We start from the raw sequence: 19,248 nt of genomic DNA on the forward strand, positions 1-19,248 counted from the left end.
TAGTTATACAGTAGAAGTGAGAAATAGATTCAAGGGATTAGATCTGATAGACAGAGTGCCTGCAGAACTATGGACGGAGGTTTGCGACATTGTACAGGAGGCAGGGATCAAGACTATCCCCAAGGAAAAGAAATGCAAAAAGGCCAAATGTTGTCTGAGAGGGCCTTACAGCTATGAAAAGAAGAGAAGTGAAAGGCAAAAGAGCAAAGGAAAGATATACCCAATTGAATGCAAATTTCCAAAGAATAGCAAGGAGAAATAAGAAAGCTTTCCTCAGTGATCAATCCAAAGATATAGAGGAAAACAATAGAATGGGAAAGACTAGAGATCTCTTCAAGAAAATTAGAGATATCAAGGGAACATTTCATGCAAAGATGGACACAATAAAGGACAGAAATGGTATGGACCTAACAGAAGCAGAAGATATTAAGAAGAGGAGGCAAGAATACACAGAAGAACCATGCAAAAAAAATCTTCACGTCCCAGATAATCACGATGGTGTGATCACTCACCTAGAGCCAGACATCCTGGAATGCAAAGTGAAGTGGGCCTTAGGAAGCATCCCTACGAACAAAGCTAGTGGAGGTGATGGCATTCCAATTGAGCTATTTCAAATCCTAAAAGATGATGCTGTGAAAGTGATGCACGCAATATGCCAACAAATCTGGAAAACTCAGCAGTGGCCACAGGACTGGAAAAGGTCAATTTTTATTCTAATCCCAAAGAAAGGCAATGCCAAAGAATGCTCAAACTACCGCACAATTGCACTCATCTCACACGCTAGTGAAGTAATGCTCAAAATTCTCCCAACCAGGCTTCAACAGTACGTGAACCATGAACTTCCAGGTGTTCAAGCTGGTTTTAGAAAAGGCAGAGGAACCAGAGATCAAATTGCCAACATCCGCTGGATCACTGAAAAAGCAAGAGAGTTCCAGAAAAACATCTACTTCTGCTTTATTGACTATGCCAAAGCCTTTGACTGTGTAGATCACAATAAACTGTGGAAAATTCTGAAAGAGATGAGAATACCAGACCACCTGAACTACCTCTTGAGAAATCTGTATGCAGGTCAGGAAGCAATGGTTAGAACTGGACATAGACCAACAAACTGGTTCCAAATAGGAAAAGGAGTACATCAAGGCTGTATATTGTCACTCTGCTTATTTAACTTAAATGCAGAGTACATCATGAGAAATGCTGGACTGGATGAAGCACAAGCTGGACTCAAGATTACTGGGAGAAATATCAATAATCTCAGATATGCAGATGACACCACACTTAAGGCAGAAAGCAACTGAACTGACTAACTGAAGCTGTGTTCTTCAAATGGAAACAGAGAACTAAGATTCAATGGTCCTCACTGAGCATATGCCCCAGAATGAAACTGTAATTGCCCCAGATTCCAGATGCCTCTTATAGTCTGAGCATTTTGCCACACCAAGGGTGTGTTTAAAGATAGCCTTCTAGTGTTTAAAGATAGGTGCTTTTATATAATGCCTCTAAACACGAGCCTATTGTTTCATGTGCACAACCCAAGAAATTCCGTTCACATTCTGGAGAAAAACAAATTGGGTGTGCCACAGGGAACTCTGCTCAATGTTATGTAGCAGCCTGGACAGGAAGGCAGTTTGGAGGAGAATGGTTACATGTATACATATGGCTGAGTCCCTTTGCTGTCCACTTGAAACTACCACAATGCTGTTCATCGGCTATACTTCAATATAAAATTAAAAGTTAAAACAAAAACAACTGGTCATGCCAGACTTATGATTATTTCCATTTGACACCTTCTTGGTCAGGAAGCAACAGTTAGAACTGGACATGGAACAACAGACTGGTTCCAAATAGGAAAAGGAGTACGTCAAGGCTGTATATTGTCACTCTGCTTATTTAACTTCTATGCAAAGTACATCATGAGAAATGCTGGACTGGAAGAAATACAAGCTGGAATCAAGATTGCTGGGAGAAATACCAATAACCTCAGATATGCAGATGACACCACCCTTATGGCAGAAAGTGAAGAAGAACTAAAAATCCTGTAGATAAAAGTGAAGAAGAGGAGAGTGAAAACGTTGGCTTAAAGCTCAACATTCAGAAGACAAAGATCATGGCATCCGGTCCCATCACTTCATGGGAAATAGATGGGGAAACAGTGGAAACAGTGTCAGACTTTATTTTTTTGGGCTCCAAAATCACTGCAGATGGTGACTGCAGCCATGAAATTAAAAGACGCTTACTCCTGGGAAGAAAAGTTATGACCAACCTAGATAGCATATTCAAAAGCAGAGATATTACTTTGCCGACTAAGGTCCGTCTAGTCGAGGCTGTGGTTTTTCCTATGGTCATGTATGGATGTGAGAGTTGAACTGTGAAGAAGGCTGAGTGCCGAAGAATTGATGCTTTTGAACTGTGGTGTTGGAGAAGACTCTTGAGAGTCCCTTGGACTACAAGGAGATCCAACCAGTCCATTCTGAAGGACATCAGCCCTGGGATTTCCTTGGAAGGAATGATGCTAAAGCTGAAATTTCAGTACTTTGTCCACCTCATGCGAAGAGTTGACTCATTGGAAAAGACTCTGATGCTGGGAGGGATTGGGGGCAGGAGGAGAAGAGGACAACAGAGGATGAGATGGCTGGATGGCAACACTGACTCGATGGACGTGAGTCTGAGTGAACTCCGGGAGTTGGTAATGGACAAGGAGGCCTGGCGTGCTGCGATTCATGGGGTCGCAAAGAGTTGGACACCACTGAGCGACTGAACTGAACTGATTTTCAAGGGTAATTTTGGCTTTGCAAGATTTATGGTCTAAATGCTAATCTAGAGTCTAGCGTCCCTCTCTCCCAGCTGTCTCCCCTTCTCCCATTTAAACTGCCTCAGTGAGTTTGTGTTTCCCAAGTGTCCAGTGTCCAGTGGTTGGGCAGGTTGGGAAGAGAGGCATAGGAGGATCCTCATTGGCAAAGAGAGTCCCCGCAGTTCAGTTAATGGGACCCTCAGCAGGAGAATCTTCCCAGGTTCAGCCTTGCTCTGACTGCCTCCCATAGGGTAAGTGGAGTCAGGCAGAGTCACCGAGGCTGCCTCTGTGTCACCCCAACCCCAAGTCTGGTTGATCTCCTAGTTCTCACTCCGAGAATAGCAGTAAGCCCCTGTTTTCCCACAGGCCTTGGCCCACTCCGCCCCAAATCTGCCAGAACTTGAGTGTGGGTGAGAGGCGAGGCCCAACCCTGATTGCTACATTACAGACACACCTAGGGGCTGGGAGCCAGCCTCCCTGGGCTCAGGGAAGGGCTGCATGCTAGGGTCTCAGGGTCTTGGTGAACATCGAAGTGAAAAGCCTAGAATCCTTGGAGAGAAAGGGGGCCAGGGTATGAGGTGTGGGGCATGGAGAGGCAGAGCCCAGGGCATCCCTGTCCCATCCTTTCCTCCCTGTGTCGGTGTTGTGGTCACACCCAAGAATGCAGTCACGTTGCCCAGCAGGTCTGGCTTCTTCCCTTGCCGCCCACCCTCTGCTCTGTGTACACTTTGCTTACACTTCTCCCAGGAAGACTTCCTAGATGCAGCCCATTAATTCTTTTTTTCTTTTCCAAGAAATAAAGTTTTATTTCATTATGATAGATTCAAACCAAGGTTATAAAAGCCCGAGGATAATGACTAATACATTCCATGAAAAGATTTTGTTACTGCTTGACAGTGACCTGTGCTAGACAGATAGCAGAATTACTTTTGTTTTTTTCAAAAATATCAAATGATGACTGAATTGGGAAATTTTCATGCAGTTCTCATGGATGAATATTCCCAGTATACGGTATAAAAGCTGACCAACTTGGAGATACACCATCTCATTTACCTACTTTATCTCAATACTTCTTATACCTTATTAACTACATTCACAAGTGGCTGACAGAGGCTAAGACTTTGTTGAACCCACTTAATGCTGACCCCTCTTCCATTCTCTAATTCCCAAATGTTTATTAAGCAGCATTTTTGGCTCTTAGTGCTGAAGATTCGAGATGGACAGAAACCTGTCCTATGAAGCTTCTGTTCCATTAAAGGAGACAGATTATAACCTAACAAAAAAAATTAAGAAACAAGATCATTTCAGAGGATGACAAGCTCTGTGAAGAAAATAAGACCAGGTGATGTCAGAGTGGTTGGGGAGGTGTCCTTGGTTAAGCTGGCTTGGGGATTTGCATTTAGACCAAAAGTCATTAAGGTTTTAGCCTTTCAATGATCCAGGGTTTCAGGGACAGGTAACAGAAGTGTTCTTTGGGAGACTGTCCAAGCACATCTGGGTTGACATTGGACAGAGAGACCAGACCCAGAACAAGCTGAGCCGTGCTCAGGGGTTGAAATTTTATTCAATGGTTAATTGAATTTGTGGGCTTTCCTCGTGGCTCAGCAGTAAAGAACCCACCTGCCAATGCAGGAAACACGGGTTCCATCCCTGAGTCTGGAAGATCCCCTAGAGAAGGAAATGGCAGCCGACTCCAGTGTTCTGGCCTGGAGAATCCCATGGACAGAGGAGCTTGGCGGGCTACAGTCCATGGGGTCGCAAAAGAGTCAGAAATGATTTAACCACTGAAAACAACAGTGGGGTTTGTGGGGGATTCTGAGCAGGGGAGCCTCCCTGGCTGCTGTGGGAGAACGGATGTTAGGAGAAACTCAAAAGCCAGAGGCTACGTCAAGAGCCTGCTTCAGAGGTCCCGGCAGGAGAAAGGGCTGGCCTGCTGTTTTATGAGAATCCTTTATACCAGAGGGCCTCAACCTGCTTCACCCGGTGCTTTAAACTTTAGAGGGTGGCTTTCAGCCCTTTGGACCATGAACCCCCCAAGTCCAGAACTATGTTGACCACCTCGATCCCTCAATCCCCAGCTTCTCCCTCAATCTCTCAGGGATTGGCAGGACGCAACGTGAGGTCCAGCAGTTTCTGTGGCTCACTCAGGCTCCCTGAAGGAAGCCAGCTGTCAAGTCAGCTGAAGGACAGAGCGGCAGCCCCGGGACGGACGCGCTCTCCCCCCTGTGGCTTCGAGGAGGTACTGCAAGGCCCTCCCTAACCGGATGAGCTCCGGAAAGTGTGAGTGTTCGCGGCTCAGTCGTGTCCGACTCTTTGCGACCCCCGTGGACTGGAGCCCTCCACGCTCCTCTGTCCATGAAATTCTCCAAGCAAGAATACCGGAGTGGGTTTCCATTCCCTTTGCCAGGGGATCTTCTTGACCCAGGGATCAAACCCGGGTCTCCTGCACTGCACTCTTTACCGTCTGAGCCACCAAGGAAGCGCTTGAAATTCAGAGATGAATATAAAGCAGGAAGCTCGGCTTAAGGACAAACCTGAGAAACGAATGCACTGCAAGTCATTTCCCTTAAGTTCGCCTTGGGCCCGGCTTCTTTCATTTCTTCATCAGCTATTTGGGGCCCACCCTGTGCCAGGCCCTGATCTAAGCCCTGGGAACTGAATCTCTCCTTTCCCCTCATGCCAGTCATTTTGTACACCCCTCTCAAAAGGAAGGAGCCTCCCCAGTGCTGCTGCTGCTGCTGCTAAGTCGCTTCAGTCGTGTCCGACTCTGTGCGACCCCACAGACGGCAGCCCAGTGACTCAATGGTAAAGAATCCGCCTGCAATGCAAGAGATGTGGGTTCGATCCCTGGGTGGGGAAGATCCCCTGGAGGAGGGCATGGCAACCCACTCCAGTATTCTTGCCTGGAGAATCCCATGGACACAGGAGCCTGGCTGGCTACAGTCCATAGGATCGCAAAGAGGCGGACACGACTGAGTGAGCACACTCAGGAGGAAGGTGAGTTACCCGCCCCAAACCCGTCTTCCCTCCTCCCTGACCCAGACCATCAGTGTCGTATTAAAGAATAAAATCTGCCAAAGCCTTAGGGATACAAGATTCACGTTTTATTTCCACAGAGAAACTAAAGCTGGACGCTCCTCCTGAATTTTTGTCACGGTGACTTCAGGTCACAAAATGGAGCTGGTGAAGAAACGGCTGGGGTACCCACTGAGACTGGTGGCCACAGAGACACCACCACCGTGCATGGGGGAGACAAGGGACAGGCAGGCAGGACCCCAAGCTAGAAAAGGCAGGTGTCGGCACGCAGACCGAGAGCTGGGGCCCGGGCACAGTCCGGTCCCTTGACGACCCATGTTTCTCAGGCCCTCAGTCGCGGTCGGAAGTGCTTGTCTAGAAGAGAAAAGAGAAAACGGTAGAACGCCAGCCACTCCCAGATGTGTTGAAACCAGGCGTTCTCTCCTCTTCCCCAGCTGCTGCGCCCACAGTGCCCTCGTGTCCTGCCCATGCCGCCCGCGGTCTCCTCTCTCTCTCCTCCCTAATACAAGTATTTCCCCTCCCACAGCCCCCTCCCTGCTCCACACACAATTCCTATCCTGGTCCCGCTCCTTAATCTAGTGTGCGTTCCTGTCCCTGCCTGGCCCCACGCAGCACTCAGAGGGTGCATCCCCACTGTTCTAGGTCATTTTTAAAAAACTCTTCTAAGTATTTATTTTAACTGAAGTATAGTCTTCTTTTTAATTTTTAAAAACATTTTTTGGCCAAGCCATGCGGGAATCTTAGTTCCCCAACCAAAAATCGAACCCACACCCCCCGCATTGGAAGCTCAGGGTCTTAACCACTGGACCACCAGGGCAGTTCCCGGTCATCTTCTTATGAGTCTTTCTCCACACGCCACACTTGGGTGTCTCCTCCTCCTTAATATCTTTAGCATGTTCTTCTAGAACAAAGGGAATGCCCAGCACCCAGCCCTTACCCCAGGTGACTGTGCCTCAGCTCCTGATACTCACCTACCAAAACTTCACCCACTGCAGCAGGCTAGGGTGCGTCCGGGAAGCCTGTGGGGCAAGGAGAAGGTCTGAATGGACAGCGCGTCATCCCACATGCACCCTCTGGCCTCAAACCCCTTCTGTCGAGAGCCAAATTTCCTCTGGCCCAGAACTTACCGAGGAAGAAACCGTGACTCCCCCCTGTAAAGAGAAGATCAGAGGAGGTGAGGTGAGGGCCTCCATGACTGCTCTGTATCAGCCATGTCCTCAGGGCTCAGGAGGGGCCCATGGCCCCAGCACGTTCAGACCAGAATCATCCCAGAGATCCTTTGGTCTGACGGCAGCCCTTCGGCCACAGCCAATTTCTCATTCTGCGTGCATTTTACACAAGATGATACTGAACGTGGTCCCTGAGCATGCACTGACCAAGGGGAGTGAGAAGAGGAAAGTTAGGTCTCCCTCTGCCTGCCCGGGGGATGAGCGAAGTGGATACCCACTGGAGTATCAACTGCAGCTTCACCTCCTTTCAGTCAGCAGGCAGTCTCTGATCTCTCAGGAGAAGTCCTCTCCCCGAGGGCAGGGGCTTTATTATTCTGAGAGATGGAGGGAAATACTGGCAGTTCGTTTGTTTGTTAACCAGCAGAATTAGTATTTAGCATATTCCTTTACTAAATTTATAAAATTGTTTCTTTGAGCCTGAATAAAGCAAAATCCTCACTTTTCTTTCCTGTTACTTCCTTTATGAAAAAAAGCCTTCATTTTCCCAAGAGTTTCTGGGCCAGCCTTCTCTCCCCCAGAAAGGTCAGCAGTTAGAGATGGAGAGCATATTTGCCATGGGTCCTGCGATTTTTGAGGAGGCTTCACTTACCCCTTGGAAGAAAAATTTATGACGAACCTAGATAGCATATTCAAAAGCAGAGGTTATGGTTTTTCCAGTGATCATGTATGGATGTGAGAGTTGCACTGTGAAGAAGGCTGAGCGCCAAAGAATTGATAAGTTTGAACTGTGGTGTTGGAGAAGACTCTTGAGAGTCCCTTGGACTGCAAGGAGACCCAACCAGTCCATTCTGAAGGAGATCAGCCCTGGGATTTCTTTGGAAGGAATGATGCTGAAGCTGAAACTCCAGTACTTTGGCCACCTCATGCGAAGAGTTGACTCATTGGAAAAGACTCTGATGCTGGGAGGGATTGGGGGCAGGAGGAGAAGGGGATGACAGAGGATGAGATGGCTGGATGGCATCACTGACTCGCTGGACGTGAGTCTGAGTGAACTCCGGGAGTTGGTGATGGACAGGGAGGCCTGGCGTGCTGCGATTCATGGGGTCGCAGAGAGTCGGCCACGACTGAGCGACTGAACTGAGCTGAGCTGATGTTCCTCATTGAGAGGATCCCAGTTTTCTCCATGGCATGCGACACAGTCACAGTTCCCCTGTAAACTCTTCTGAGTGGGTGGGCAGTTGCAAGTCTTACCTTAGCGGGGGTCTTGACTGGGTACTGCCCGCCAAGGGCTGTAGGAGATCCCTGCTGGTTGTAATTGTAGTTCTGTGGAAGGAAGCAGGGAGTTGGGGGTGGGTAGGGGGACAGGAGAGAAGGGATGAAGGCATTTTACTCCCACCCCCCTGCTCTGGCTGGACTCTTCTCAAAGGCCCGGCCTCCTCCCCTCCTCACGTCATGTGTTTGCTTCTATAGAATCTCCTTAGCCACACCCCACGCCTTCACCTCACTTCATCTCCCAGCCCAGATGGCCTGGCCTCCCTCGTCCTTCTCTGCCTCTCCCAGCATCTCAGGTGTCACTGAGGAGGTGCGCAGAGGAGACCAAGAAAAGAAGGGAAGTCTGAATCAAGTGGTCAGGTGGCAATTAGCTCACCTTAGCAGTCCCACCTACTGTGTCTTGCCATCCTGTGCCAGGCTGAGAAAATGATAGAACCCAGCGTGAGGAGGGAGAATTTCAGACTGGCCAGACCAAGAGCCAGGTGGACTTCCCAGGTGGCGCTAGTGGTAAAGAACCTGCCTGCCAATGGAGGAGACATAAGAGAGGTGGGTTCGATCTCTGGGTCAGGAAGATCCCCTGGAGGAGGGCATATCAATCTACTCCAGTGTTCCTGTCTGGAGAATCCCATGGATGGAGGAGCCTGGTGGGCTGCAGTCCATAGGGTCGCAAAAAGTGACTTAGCATGCACAAGAGCTAGGTGGAAAGGGACCACGGGCCTTTAGGGCATTCTGAGGGAGGGACTCACCTGGCCAGCCCCACCTGCCCTCTTCTGAAGCGATGGCACATCTTCACCCTGGAAGGAAGGGGGAGTCAGAACGAGGGCAGCCTCGCAGTCCTTCAGGCCTTCAGACTTTCACCACCCAGGCTCTGCCCTTCTTCTGGAGGCCAGCATCCCACCCGACCCACCCACCCTTCTTGGGGTCCGTGATAGGTGCTGCCTATGGTGAAGGCGGTGGGCTGGGAGGAAACTGATGGCCCGGATAGATAGAGGACAGGTTGCCACACTCAGTGAGCAGCGAGGAGGAGAGAACAGGTTTGGCAGCCCCACCATCACCCAGGCACCTGCAGCGCTGGCCTGAGCCAGAATAACAAGCTCCCAGGGTGGAGCCCCCACGTCAGCCCCACCCATCTTCAGCCTGCAGCACACCCTGCTCCCCTCACAGGCCTGGTGATCTCTCTTCCCAAATGCTTTTCTTTACAGGGTCTTTGGAAGGCCCGGCTGGTTCCCAGGGAGGCCAAGTCAAAGGAGAGAGAGGGAAAGGAGAAATACAGGAAAGCAGACAGACCCTTAAGAAGCACTGCAGGGACTTCCCTGGTGGTCCAGTGGCTAAGACTCTGCACTCCCAACGCAGGGGGCCTGGCTTCGATCCCTGATCAGGGAACTAAGATCCCACATGGCTCAACTAAGGGTCCCCATGCCAGAACAATGATCAAAGGTGCTGCGTGCTGCAATGAAGACCCAGCACAGCCAAGGAAAGGAGTGAATATTTTTTTAAAAGAAGAAACACTGCAGATGCGCAGGCCACCTCCCCTCCTCTGATCAAGGCAAGGGGAAATCGTGCCTGTCTCTTTCTCAGGCTCAGGGTCTTCTCCCCAAATCTGGCTTAACACTCCACCTTATCCATACCTGCCATTAATTTCTTTTTCGTTCTTTCTGTCACTGACTTCTAACCCCACTGCTAGCCCCAAAAACATGGACACAAACTGGAGGACCGCAGGCCTCCACAGGCATTTTTGGCTCGGTCTGCATGTGTAAATTCAATTAGTTGTGAACAGCTGAAAGCCCTAGCTTCTTCTAGAAAAAATCAAGACAACGTGTCCCCATCTGTCCAGCCTCACGTGCCCATGTGGACAAGGGAGCCGGTGGCCCTGGCCTCGGTGCCCAAGAGTCCTGATTCCCGAAGGCCACTAGCCCCACAAAACCCAAGTGTGGCCTTCAACAGGACGCTAAGGTCCTGCCCGTCCTTCCCAGAACTCAAATAACCAGACCCCCCCCCCACCCCCGCACCTGCCTGCACACGACCTTGACCCTCCCTCCTCCTCCTCCCCCCATAGATACTACCCTCCCACTGCCCTTCAGCTTTCCTCCTGAGTGACCCCGTTCCGGCCCTGAGAGTTGAGCCCAGCCCCAGGCCCCTCCATCTCCCCCACCCCGTGACCCCCACCCCCTGCTCCCCCTGCAGTACCCACCCAGCTGAGGCTCCCCCTGAGCCAGGCCACCCCCAGCAGGAGCAACAGCAGAGATGAGACAGTGGCCAGCTTCATGATCTCTCGCCTGTGGAGCCCTTGACTCTCGACTTCAGCTTTTATCCCCGGGAGGACCTCCCACCCGGCTCCCTTCTCCGTGACTCACAGCTTCTCTCTCCCACCCCACCTCCGCTGGGCACGCACACAGGGAGGAAAGTGGGGACCAAGGGAGGTGCCTTCCCTCAGCAGGGAGGAAGCAGAACCGAATCTCCACGCCGCTGCCCAGGGCCCCCGAACCCTGTGTCCCCAGAGCTGAGCGTCCCGACCGCCAAACCAGGGGTTCTACGGCCCTTACCTCAGTAATGACTTTCCAGTTCAAGAAAGGAGTGTTGTGTTTGAAATCCTAGAGGAAGAAGGAAAGATGAATGGGCCACAGGGAAAGAGGATTCAGAGGGTGGAGTGTGGCAGCCTGTTGTGAAAGTTTCAAGATGATGTGCAAGAACGGGTTTTGGCGTCTGGGTGTAGTTTGGGGTTAGATGAGGATAATCCTCCAGGAGACTGAGGGTGTTAACATTGCTGATGGTACTGGTGATAAGACTTGGGGGAGATGATGCATCTCAGAAGTGGGAAGAGGGAGAATTTTGCGACAGGTAGACTGGAGCGGAGGGGTAGCTGCCTTAAAGGAGGGAGAGAAGAGGGACAGGATCACCAGGATTCCCAGTTCTTCAAAGAGTGAGAGTTCTCCTACCTGCCAGAGCCGCCTGAAGTAGAGGAGGGCACGAGTGCTGGGGGGTGGGGCTTGGCCCTGTGGATGAAAGTGGGGAGCGAGCCGGTGAGCAAGGCGCCTGTCCTCAGCCCACCCTCACCTGAACCCCTGCTCCTGCCTCCCTCAGCCTTCAGAATTCACTGTGACTGAGGTCTTAATACTGTTTTGGGGGACAGGGAGAGGGAGGCTAGGTCTCTGGAGCCACTAGCCACCCCTCTGTCACCCCCACAGCACATGACAGCTTTGTTCTCTAGCCCAGTTCCACCCCCCGCCCCCAGCCTCAGAGAGAACACAACCTCAGGTCCTGCCCCCTGGACCTTCCCACCTTACTACCTGCCCACCTCCCAGAGATGTGGAGCTGAAGTCCCCCCTTCCAACCACCCCATCCCCTCCCCATCCCCCAGAACAACAGTGGAGACGTTAAGAAAGGAGCAGAGACCAGGAATGTGGGATAGCTGAGATTTATTTTGGAGCAAGCATTAAGGTTAGTAGGGAGATAGTGGTGTTTAAAGAATGGGTCGGGGGGCGGGGCTCCCCTCCATCTGGTAGCTCCGTGTCTGGAAGTCACGGGGTGCGAAAGCTCCTCTGGTCCTGGGCAAAGAAAAAAGTTCCAAGGGAGAGCTCAAGGACTAGGGATCTGGTGAGCAGTGGACCAAGGCAGGGGTAGATGGGACCTCGGCATCAGAAATCTACCAGGACCTTTGCGCCCACGGCTGTCATCCAGTGAAGTCCAGCTCTTGGGCTTGGAAACCCCCATACCTGCCAGGAACGTGTGGGCCCTGTCCTCACGCCTCATCTGGCCAGTCCTGGCTCCCTCATTGCCCCTCCCCCTACCATGAAGAAGGTGGATCTCTCCCTCCTCTTCTCTGCCCATCTCTTGTGTCCTGTCCCTTTCCTGGGAGATCTGCTCCTGGGGGAGCCGCCCCCAGTGAATCCTGCCCGGCGATGAGCACTCCCTTTACTGGCCCCCTAGATGTGCAAAAACGTTTGACCCCCTAGGAAGTATCTGTGCATGTCCTGGTTCTCCCATTAAATTCTTAAGTGCCCATGCTCACAGGCCTGAGCATGGTCCACGGCAAGGAGTCTTGCCCTTACCAGAGACCATTCGCTATGAAATAGAAAAGTCTGTTTGGTTCATTTTGTCCCTCCAAGCCAAGACTCTGCTGCACCTGGGAGCTTCTGCAGCTCCCATCTTTCAGCCCCCATCTTATTCCCAGAGAGTGATGTTCCTGAAGGGGGGACTGCCTCTCTGTCTCCCCACTGACCATCTCCCTCCCCCATGAGTTTTGGAGGGCAAAAATCCTAGTCTGCATTCTTTTACTTGAAGGGTCAGGAACTCTAGTTTCTCCAATCAGGTGGTTAGAAGGACTGGGATGGGCAGGGGGCGTCTGACCGCTGGAGAGCAAGCCCCAGTGGCAAGAAGCAGCTGCTTCTTGGCTCTGGGCTCTCACAGGCCATAGAAAGAGGAGCCCAGTGTTGCCGTATTGTTCTTTGAAAATGAATCAAACAAAAGGATCAGTGGACCACCGATTGCAGCTTCTGCCTTTGGTATTTGAATCATTTATTTGTCCCTTGCCCCCCATTCCAGTCCACCCTCTCTGCTCTGGAGATACATCTGCTATTCTGGTGTCAGATCAGCCTGGCCAGGGCTTGCCCTGCGAGAGCAAGGGGTATGCAGGGAAGAAAGACAAGGGGGTTCTGGGCTCTGAGCATCTCCTAAGATTACGTATGTGCAGGGCCCAGACTGATGCCTGGAGTGTTCCTTCCCTTTTCCCTTTCTTGGCATCAATCCTCAGGTGAACTTGAGCTCCCCCTGACGATTCAGTCCATGCCCTGCCTCTCTCTGCCTCTGCTCCCTCCCTGGTTCCTGGGGATTAGGCCTACTTACTCTCCGGGGAAACTGAGGTTCAGGACTGTTCAGGTCTGCATGCTGAGACATGAAAAAACCTGCTCCCTCCTTATCCCCCACTCCCAGCTGTTTTGAAATTCTCCCTCTCTTTTCAGGTCTCTGCTGTCCTTCCTCCTCGTTTTTATCTTTTCTTTTTAAATGACTGGCAGAAATGCCTTCTTAATGACCATCATCACTGTTCCCTGGCTCACCTAGCCAGAGGTTAGCTTTCTTCTCTACATCCCTCTCTTAAAAAGATCAGAATGACGCGGCCTTCCAGCCCTTACCTTGTTTAAGGCATCCCAGTTAATGAAGCCCAGCTTGGATTTAAAATTCTGCAGGGAAAAAAAGAGAAGAAGAATGGCCAAATTGGATCATAGTGTGATTGACTCAGGGCCTCAGGACAAGAGAGGTCAAGGGCCACTGCTGACAATCATTATATTGGGTTGGCCAGAAGTTTGATCAGGTTTTCCCAAAGATGGTATGGAAAAACTGGAACGAACATTTTGGCCAACCCAATAGCCCAAAGACTTCCGCCTGTGGGACCAAGAGACACAGGTTTGGTTTCTAAAGAAGAGTGAGCAGAGCACTTCTGCCGAACTCACCTTCCAGAAAGTGTCGAAGTTGAAGGGCTCAGAAGATGTCTGAGAGTTCTAAGTGACCAATGAGAAACAGAAGGAGAGTAAGAACCCACTCTGTGGGCTGGAGGCAGGAGTGGGGAGGGCAGGCAGGGGTGCTTGACACCATGGTCCCGACCCAAGAGGAGGGATGTTCTCACTCACCAAGGTGTTGATTCCACTGACAGCTTCGCCTTCTCCACCAGAGCCCTGCCCCTGGGTGGGGAAAAGGGGACTGATGTTCAAGGCTCCATACATCCTGTCATGCATGCAGCCTACCACCTCTCTCTTCTCAGCCTTTGTACTGTGTACTCTCTGTCAAGCCATCCACCCCATTTCTTTCCACAGCACCTAAGAGCCACCACCTCCAGAAAGCCTTCCTGGACTGACTCGCTGCTTGCTCTCCAGACTAACCCTACCCAGTCCCTTGAATCAAATCCATAGTCTTTCTTCCCCTGATTCCTTGCTCCCCAAACACCACTAGTAGCCAACATGTAGTCCCACTGTGCATGGGGCACTCCACTTTCCCATGTGGAGATGGCTCTGCTTTACAGAAGGAAACTGAAGCAGAGAGCAGTCCAGCAGCTTTTCTCAGCTCGTGTCTCCGTGTTAGACTCCAGTGCCAGGACTCTGAACCACCTTGGTGTGATTACGATGCAGAAAGCTCTGCAGTAACTGACAGGGGTCAACAAGTTAGCTTCACTGTCCCTGTTTGACACAAGAGGAAGCCCAGGCTCAGCGAGGTCAACTGACTTGCCTGGAGACACACAGATGACAGGTGATACTGCTGGTATTCAAACCTCCATCTTTTAACTCAAAATTCACTGCCTTTCCACTTGTCAATTCTGCCTTCTTACCTTTGGTTTTAAAAAATATCCCCTTGGGACTTTCTCTGCAGCCCAGTGGTTAAGACTCCTCCTTGCGATGCAGGGGGTGCAGGTTTGATCCCTGGTCAGGGAACTAAGGGGTTTCCCAGGGGGTGCTAGTGGTAAAGAACCCGCTTGCCAATGCAGGACACATAAAGGACATGGGTTCAACCCCTGGGTCGGGAAGATCCCCTGGAGGACGGCATGGCAACCCACTCCAGTATTCTTGCCTGGAGAATCCCCATGGGCAGAGGAGCCTGGTGGGCTACGGTCCATAGAGTTGAAAAGAGTTGGACATGACTGAAGCAACTTAGCACGCATACACGGGGAAGTGAGGTCCCACACACTGTGGGCCAAGTCCAAAAAGTAAATAAAATAAAATAAATATCCCCTTGATGACAGAGGATGTGATGGTTGGATGGCATCACTGACTCGATGGACAGGAGTTTGAGTGGACTCCGGGAGATGGTGATGGACAGGGAGGCCTGGCATGCTTCAGTCCATGGGGTCGAAAAGAGTCAGACACAACTGAGCGACTGAACTGAACTGACTGACTATTCTGTTATTTTTGTCTGTTTTTCCACCTCATTACGTATTTAAGACTTTGGTGTGCAAAAAGAAAACGAAAAATAGAATTACAAACTGGGAGGTTTCTTAAAACCTGCCTACCCAGAAAAGGTTAGTGTCCCTGACATGTGAGGAGCTCTTCACAGAGCCTTCTCGCTGTAGTGCCCTCCTCCCCATTGGGCGTGCTCCTCGTCCTCTCACATAGGCTAGCAGCCTTGCCAGGACGCTAGTTGGAAACCAGAGTCTCAGCCGCACCCCAGTCCTACTGAATCAGAATCTGCGTTTTCATAAGATCTCTGGGCGCTGCCTGTGGACCTTAGTGCAACACCTCCTCTGTCAGCTCAGCAGGTGCTGACAGAGAGCCAGATTTCCAGGATAACTAGGAGGGAAAAGTACGCTTTCAAAATCAGTTTCAAAACTCATCACCGAATCATCACCGAATTCTGTTCACTGGTCGGGTATAGGACATTTGAAACAATCCTGTTTCTAAAAGGACTGGTTTTCGTTCCATTGTTCACAGCCCCAGTCTGTCGTCTAACGTGAGACAGAGCATGTAAGGACCTACAGTTAATTATTACTTGGGAGCTTATTAGTCTTTTGAGGAAAATGCCCATGGTTTCCTCCCCCTGGACTGTAAATTCCCCACAGACAGGGTTGGGACGAAGGCTCGCATTAGGAGAGCGGTGAGCAGAGTTGCATTGAGGAGGGGCACCACTGCAGGGATGAACTGCAGTCGCTGCAGGTTTGGCTCTCACCTGACCCCCAGATCCCCCGGAAACGTGTGGGTTGTCACACTGTGGGAGAGACAAAGAGAAGACTCTCAGTCCCTACCCAGACACCTAGTCCAGCCCCGCAGACTGCAGCCTTTGCACCCCAAGGCTGGTCTATGTCCATCACCCCATCAGCATCCGCCCCCGTTCCCTGCGGGGACTGAGGGAGCTGTCCTCTCCCACCGTTCCCCACCTTCCATGCCTCTTCACACTCACCTCGGGTTTGTTTCTGCCACCACTTCCAACTCTGCTCCCCGAGGAGGAGTTGGGGTTGTATCCCTACAAGGGAGTGAAAGAGTCCATGTGGGGGCTTCAAAGGACTTGGAAGGGCCCAGAGTTCCCGAAGGAGGGACTGTCCCCATCCCCTCACCCTCTCCTGGAACCTAGAGAGGGGAAGGGACCCCTAGAATCCTTACGTGGGAGGAGCCACCATGATCAGAATTTCTAGTGTCCTAGATGCAGGGCAAGCGGGTGGTACAGAGAGCAGTAAGTTACGGCAGCTCACAGCACCTGGCTTGTTCTTGCCTGAGACCTTTCCCAGAACCCCCCAGGGAAGCCACCTGTGCCTCCTCTCTGCAGGCCCCCTGGTCTGAGCTCCACCCTCATCCGGCTCCCAGGTCATGATGCCCTCCTGAGCGTCTCATCCCTCATGTAGGGACACTATTATTAGCATCTGCACTGAAGTTCTGGGAGTGTCCTTAAGTCTCCACACGTGGTCCTGTCCCCGTCCTCCTGGGAGCTTCCCAAATAAGGGTCATGTTTCCCTGGGCCCACCTCTCTGGCTCCATCCACCACCCCAGCTCTGGTCAGATTCACCAAGTAGACATGCCTGCAGGAGCAGAGGTTAGACAGGGGACAGCATCCCCCGTCACCAAGTGGATGGCAAGGGGCTAGGGTAAACACAGTAGGCAGGGCACCCCTTCTGGAATTAGAGGGCACGTGTCAGTGGCACCGCCTGGTGGGGCTGGAAGGTGGGCAACATGAGCTGGGGGGCCTGGGATGACAACTCCATTGACGCCAGCTACCCTGGGGCTGGCAGCTTTCAGGAAGACCCCGGAGTGAGTGTCCTCAGCAGAGACCACCAGGGGCCCCATCTCTGCCTTCAGCAAAAGAGTAGAACATACCCAGCTGGACCCGGAGCTGCCGCTGCCGCCACCATTGCTGCTGCCACCGTTGCTGCCGCCGCCGCCATTGCTGCCGCCGCCGCCATTGCTGCCGCCGCCGCCATTGCTGCCGCCGCCGCCATTGCTGCCGCCGCCGCCATTGCTGCCGCCGCCGCCATTGCTGCCGCTTCCCTGAGGAGCGGGAAGAGACCAGCGTCAGTCACTTGCATCCTGTCCGACTCGGTGCGACCCCAAGGACTGTAGCCTGCCAGGCTCCTCTGTCCATGGGACTCTCCAGGCAAGAAGACGGGAGTGAATAGCCATTGCCTTCTCCAGGAGATCTTCCCCACCCAGGGATCCAACCCTAGTCTCCCTCATTGCAGACAGATTCTTTACCGTCTGAGCCAAGAGACCAGAGTGAGGTCTAAAGATGAGAACACCAGGGGAGAAGGCTTTCCTCCCTCTCCCTCCTCCCTCAGAAATATTTCCCACCCAGTTTGAGAGGAGTAGAGTTTCTCTGTCTCCTCCCGGGGCAAAAATGCTTCAGGTTGCCCCGTGCTCTTACCCCAGAGTTGCCAGAGCTTCCACCTGAGCCAGGGGGAGTGGTGCACTGTGGAGGGAAGGGAACGGGTGGGGTTCCAGGCGAAGCTGTTCCCCCAGGCCAGGCTCTCCTGCATCCTTGGCTTGGCTTCCTGACCCGGTGCCTCTCTCCCCCAAACCTAGCTCACTCTTCTGAGCCTCGTCCCCACGCCTATCTCTCTCCCCAACCAGTCTGCATCTTCCTTCCACCCCTCCCCTGCCTGTCTTTCTCTCCGCTGTGCCTCTCCCAGTTTCTATCACATGCATCAAGACACCTCTGCCTCTCCAGGCTCTTCCTCTTACTTCTGTATTTCCATTGCTGCTGCTTCTCACTGAACCAGGTTGGGGCGCGGTTCCCTGTGGGAAGGGTGAGATGAACTTGGGATCAGGAAGGACATGGGGGAGGCACCAAGTATGTGGGCTTGAAGGGAGGGAGGGGGCAAGCATCAGAGTTGACGGTTACTTTACCTGAGAGTTGGCCCCTGGGTTGAATGGCCCTCTGTGGCCTCCCTGGCCCCAGGAGCCTCCCTGAGCATTAGCTCCAAAGCTGCCACCTGAGCCTCCAGAGAACACGTGCTCGTGGGTGTCCCCTGGGCCTCCAGAGCTGCCCTGAGAGCCAGGGATGTCATGGTGTCCAGATGGAGGCTGCCCATTGGTTCCCTGCAAGAACGACATGGCTGCACTGAGTGTGTGTGACCTCATTCTGGGGTGGGAGAGAGCGGACAGAGCAACCCAGAGAGAAGGGAACCAGAGCAGGACACGGGGGGAGGCAGGCGGAGAGAGACCCAGGGCAGTGGAGGAGGGAGGCCTGACGTGGAAGGATCACCATCGATGAGGAGGCATCCCTCCTTTCAACTACTTCCCGGGATCCTCAGCCCAGCTGCCCATAGCCTCCCATTTCCACAGCGGCCTTCCAGCCACTCACCCAAGCTCCGTTGCTGCCGGGCACTCCCTGCCAGGAGCTGTGGGCAGGGTCCACTCCGTGTCCGATGATATTTTCAGCCTGTCTGCTGGCCTCACTCCCAGTGTTTTTAAGAGCTTGGCTTGCTTCCTTAAGCTTGTGGGCAAGAGCATCCCCCAAGTGGGGGTCCCTGGCCTCCCTGATTCCTAAGCTCGCTTTCTCTCCAGTCCCTTGGCCAATGGCCTTCTCGATTCCTTGGATGGCGGCTTCTCCTATGGCCTCTCCCACCCCCTCTCCCACCCCATGTACAATGGCTTCCCCAACTTTTCCTGCAGCGTCGGCCTCTCCACTCCGCAGCGGGCTAGCCTCTCCACTGCCCAGGAGCAGGAAGAGCAGGAGGCAGGCCAGAGACCCCTTTCGCTTCATCTCTGCCTCTCTTCCTCTCTCCTGAGTGTCTTCTTTCCACCCAGGTTCCTTTCCGGGCCCTGTCCCTTCCCTGATGTCTGCTGGCCCCTCTCCCTTCTCTCCTTCCTTCTGGCTTCTTGTTCGCCGTCCCTCTGGGACTGCAGCCTGCTCTCTCCCTCCCGAGATGCCCTTGTCTTCCTAAAGTCCTCCTCCACGCCACTACTCCTTATAGCGTAGCTTGGGAGAAGGTGGCAGGGCTGGGCGGTTCAGGGTCCCTCCCCACAGTGACTCAGATCCAACCACCCGATAGGGTAATGAGCTGTAATTGTG

At 52.4% G+C, this 19,248-nt stretch overlaps 1 protein-coding gene across 1 annotated transcript; it reads right to left on the reverse strand.

Moving 5' to 3' along the window:
- Positions 1-6,798: 6,798 nt before the first annotated feature.
- DMKN (dermokine) lies at positions 6,799-18,939 on the reverse strand. Its single transcript, XM_052656522.1, has 18 exons — positions 18,538-18,939; positions 18,081-18,272; positions 17,916-17,969; positions 17,599-17,643; positions 17,055-17,225; positions 16,347-16,382; positions 16,147-16,209; positions 15,916-15,954; positions 13,893-13,943; positions 13,716-13,763; positions 13,398-13,445; positions 11,205-11,261; positions 10,812-10,859; positions 9,015-9,062; positions 8,645-8,686; positions 8,248-8,319; positions 6,955-6,978; positions 6,799-6,846 (listed from the first exon to the last, which is right to left on the reverse strand). The coding sequence occupies exons 1-18, from the start codon at positions 18,937-18,939 to the stop codon at positions 6,799-6,801; spliced, it is 1,488 nt and encodes a 495-aa protein (XP_052512482.1).
- Positions 18,940-19,248: the final 309 nt, after the last annotated feature.

The sequence above is a fragment of the Budorcas taxicolor genome, chromosome 18 (genome assembly GCF_023091745.1).
Source record: "Budorcas taxicolor isolate Tak-1 chromosome 18, Takin1.1, whole genome shotgun sequence".
NCBI lineage: Eukaryota > Metazoa > Chordata > Mammalia > Artiodactyla > Bovidae > Budorcas > Budorcas taxicolor.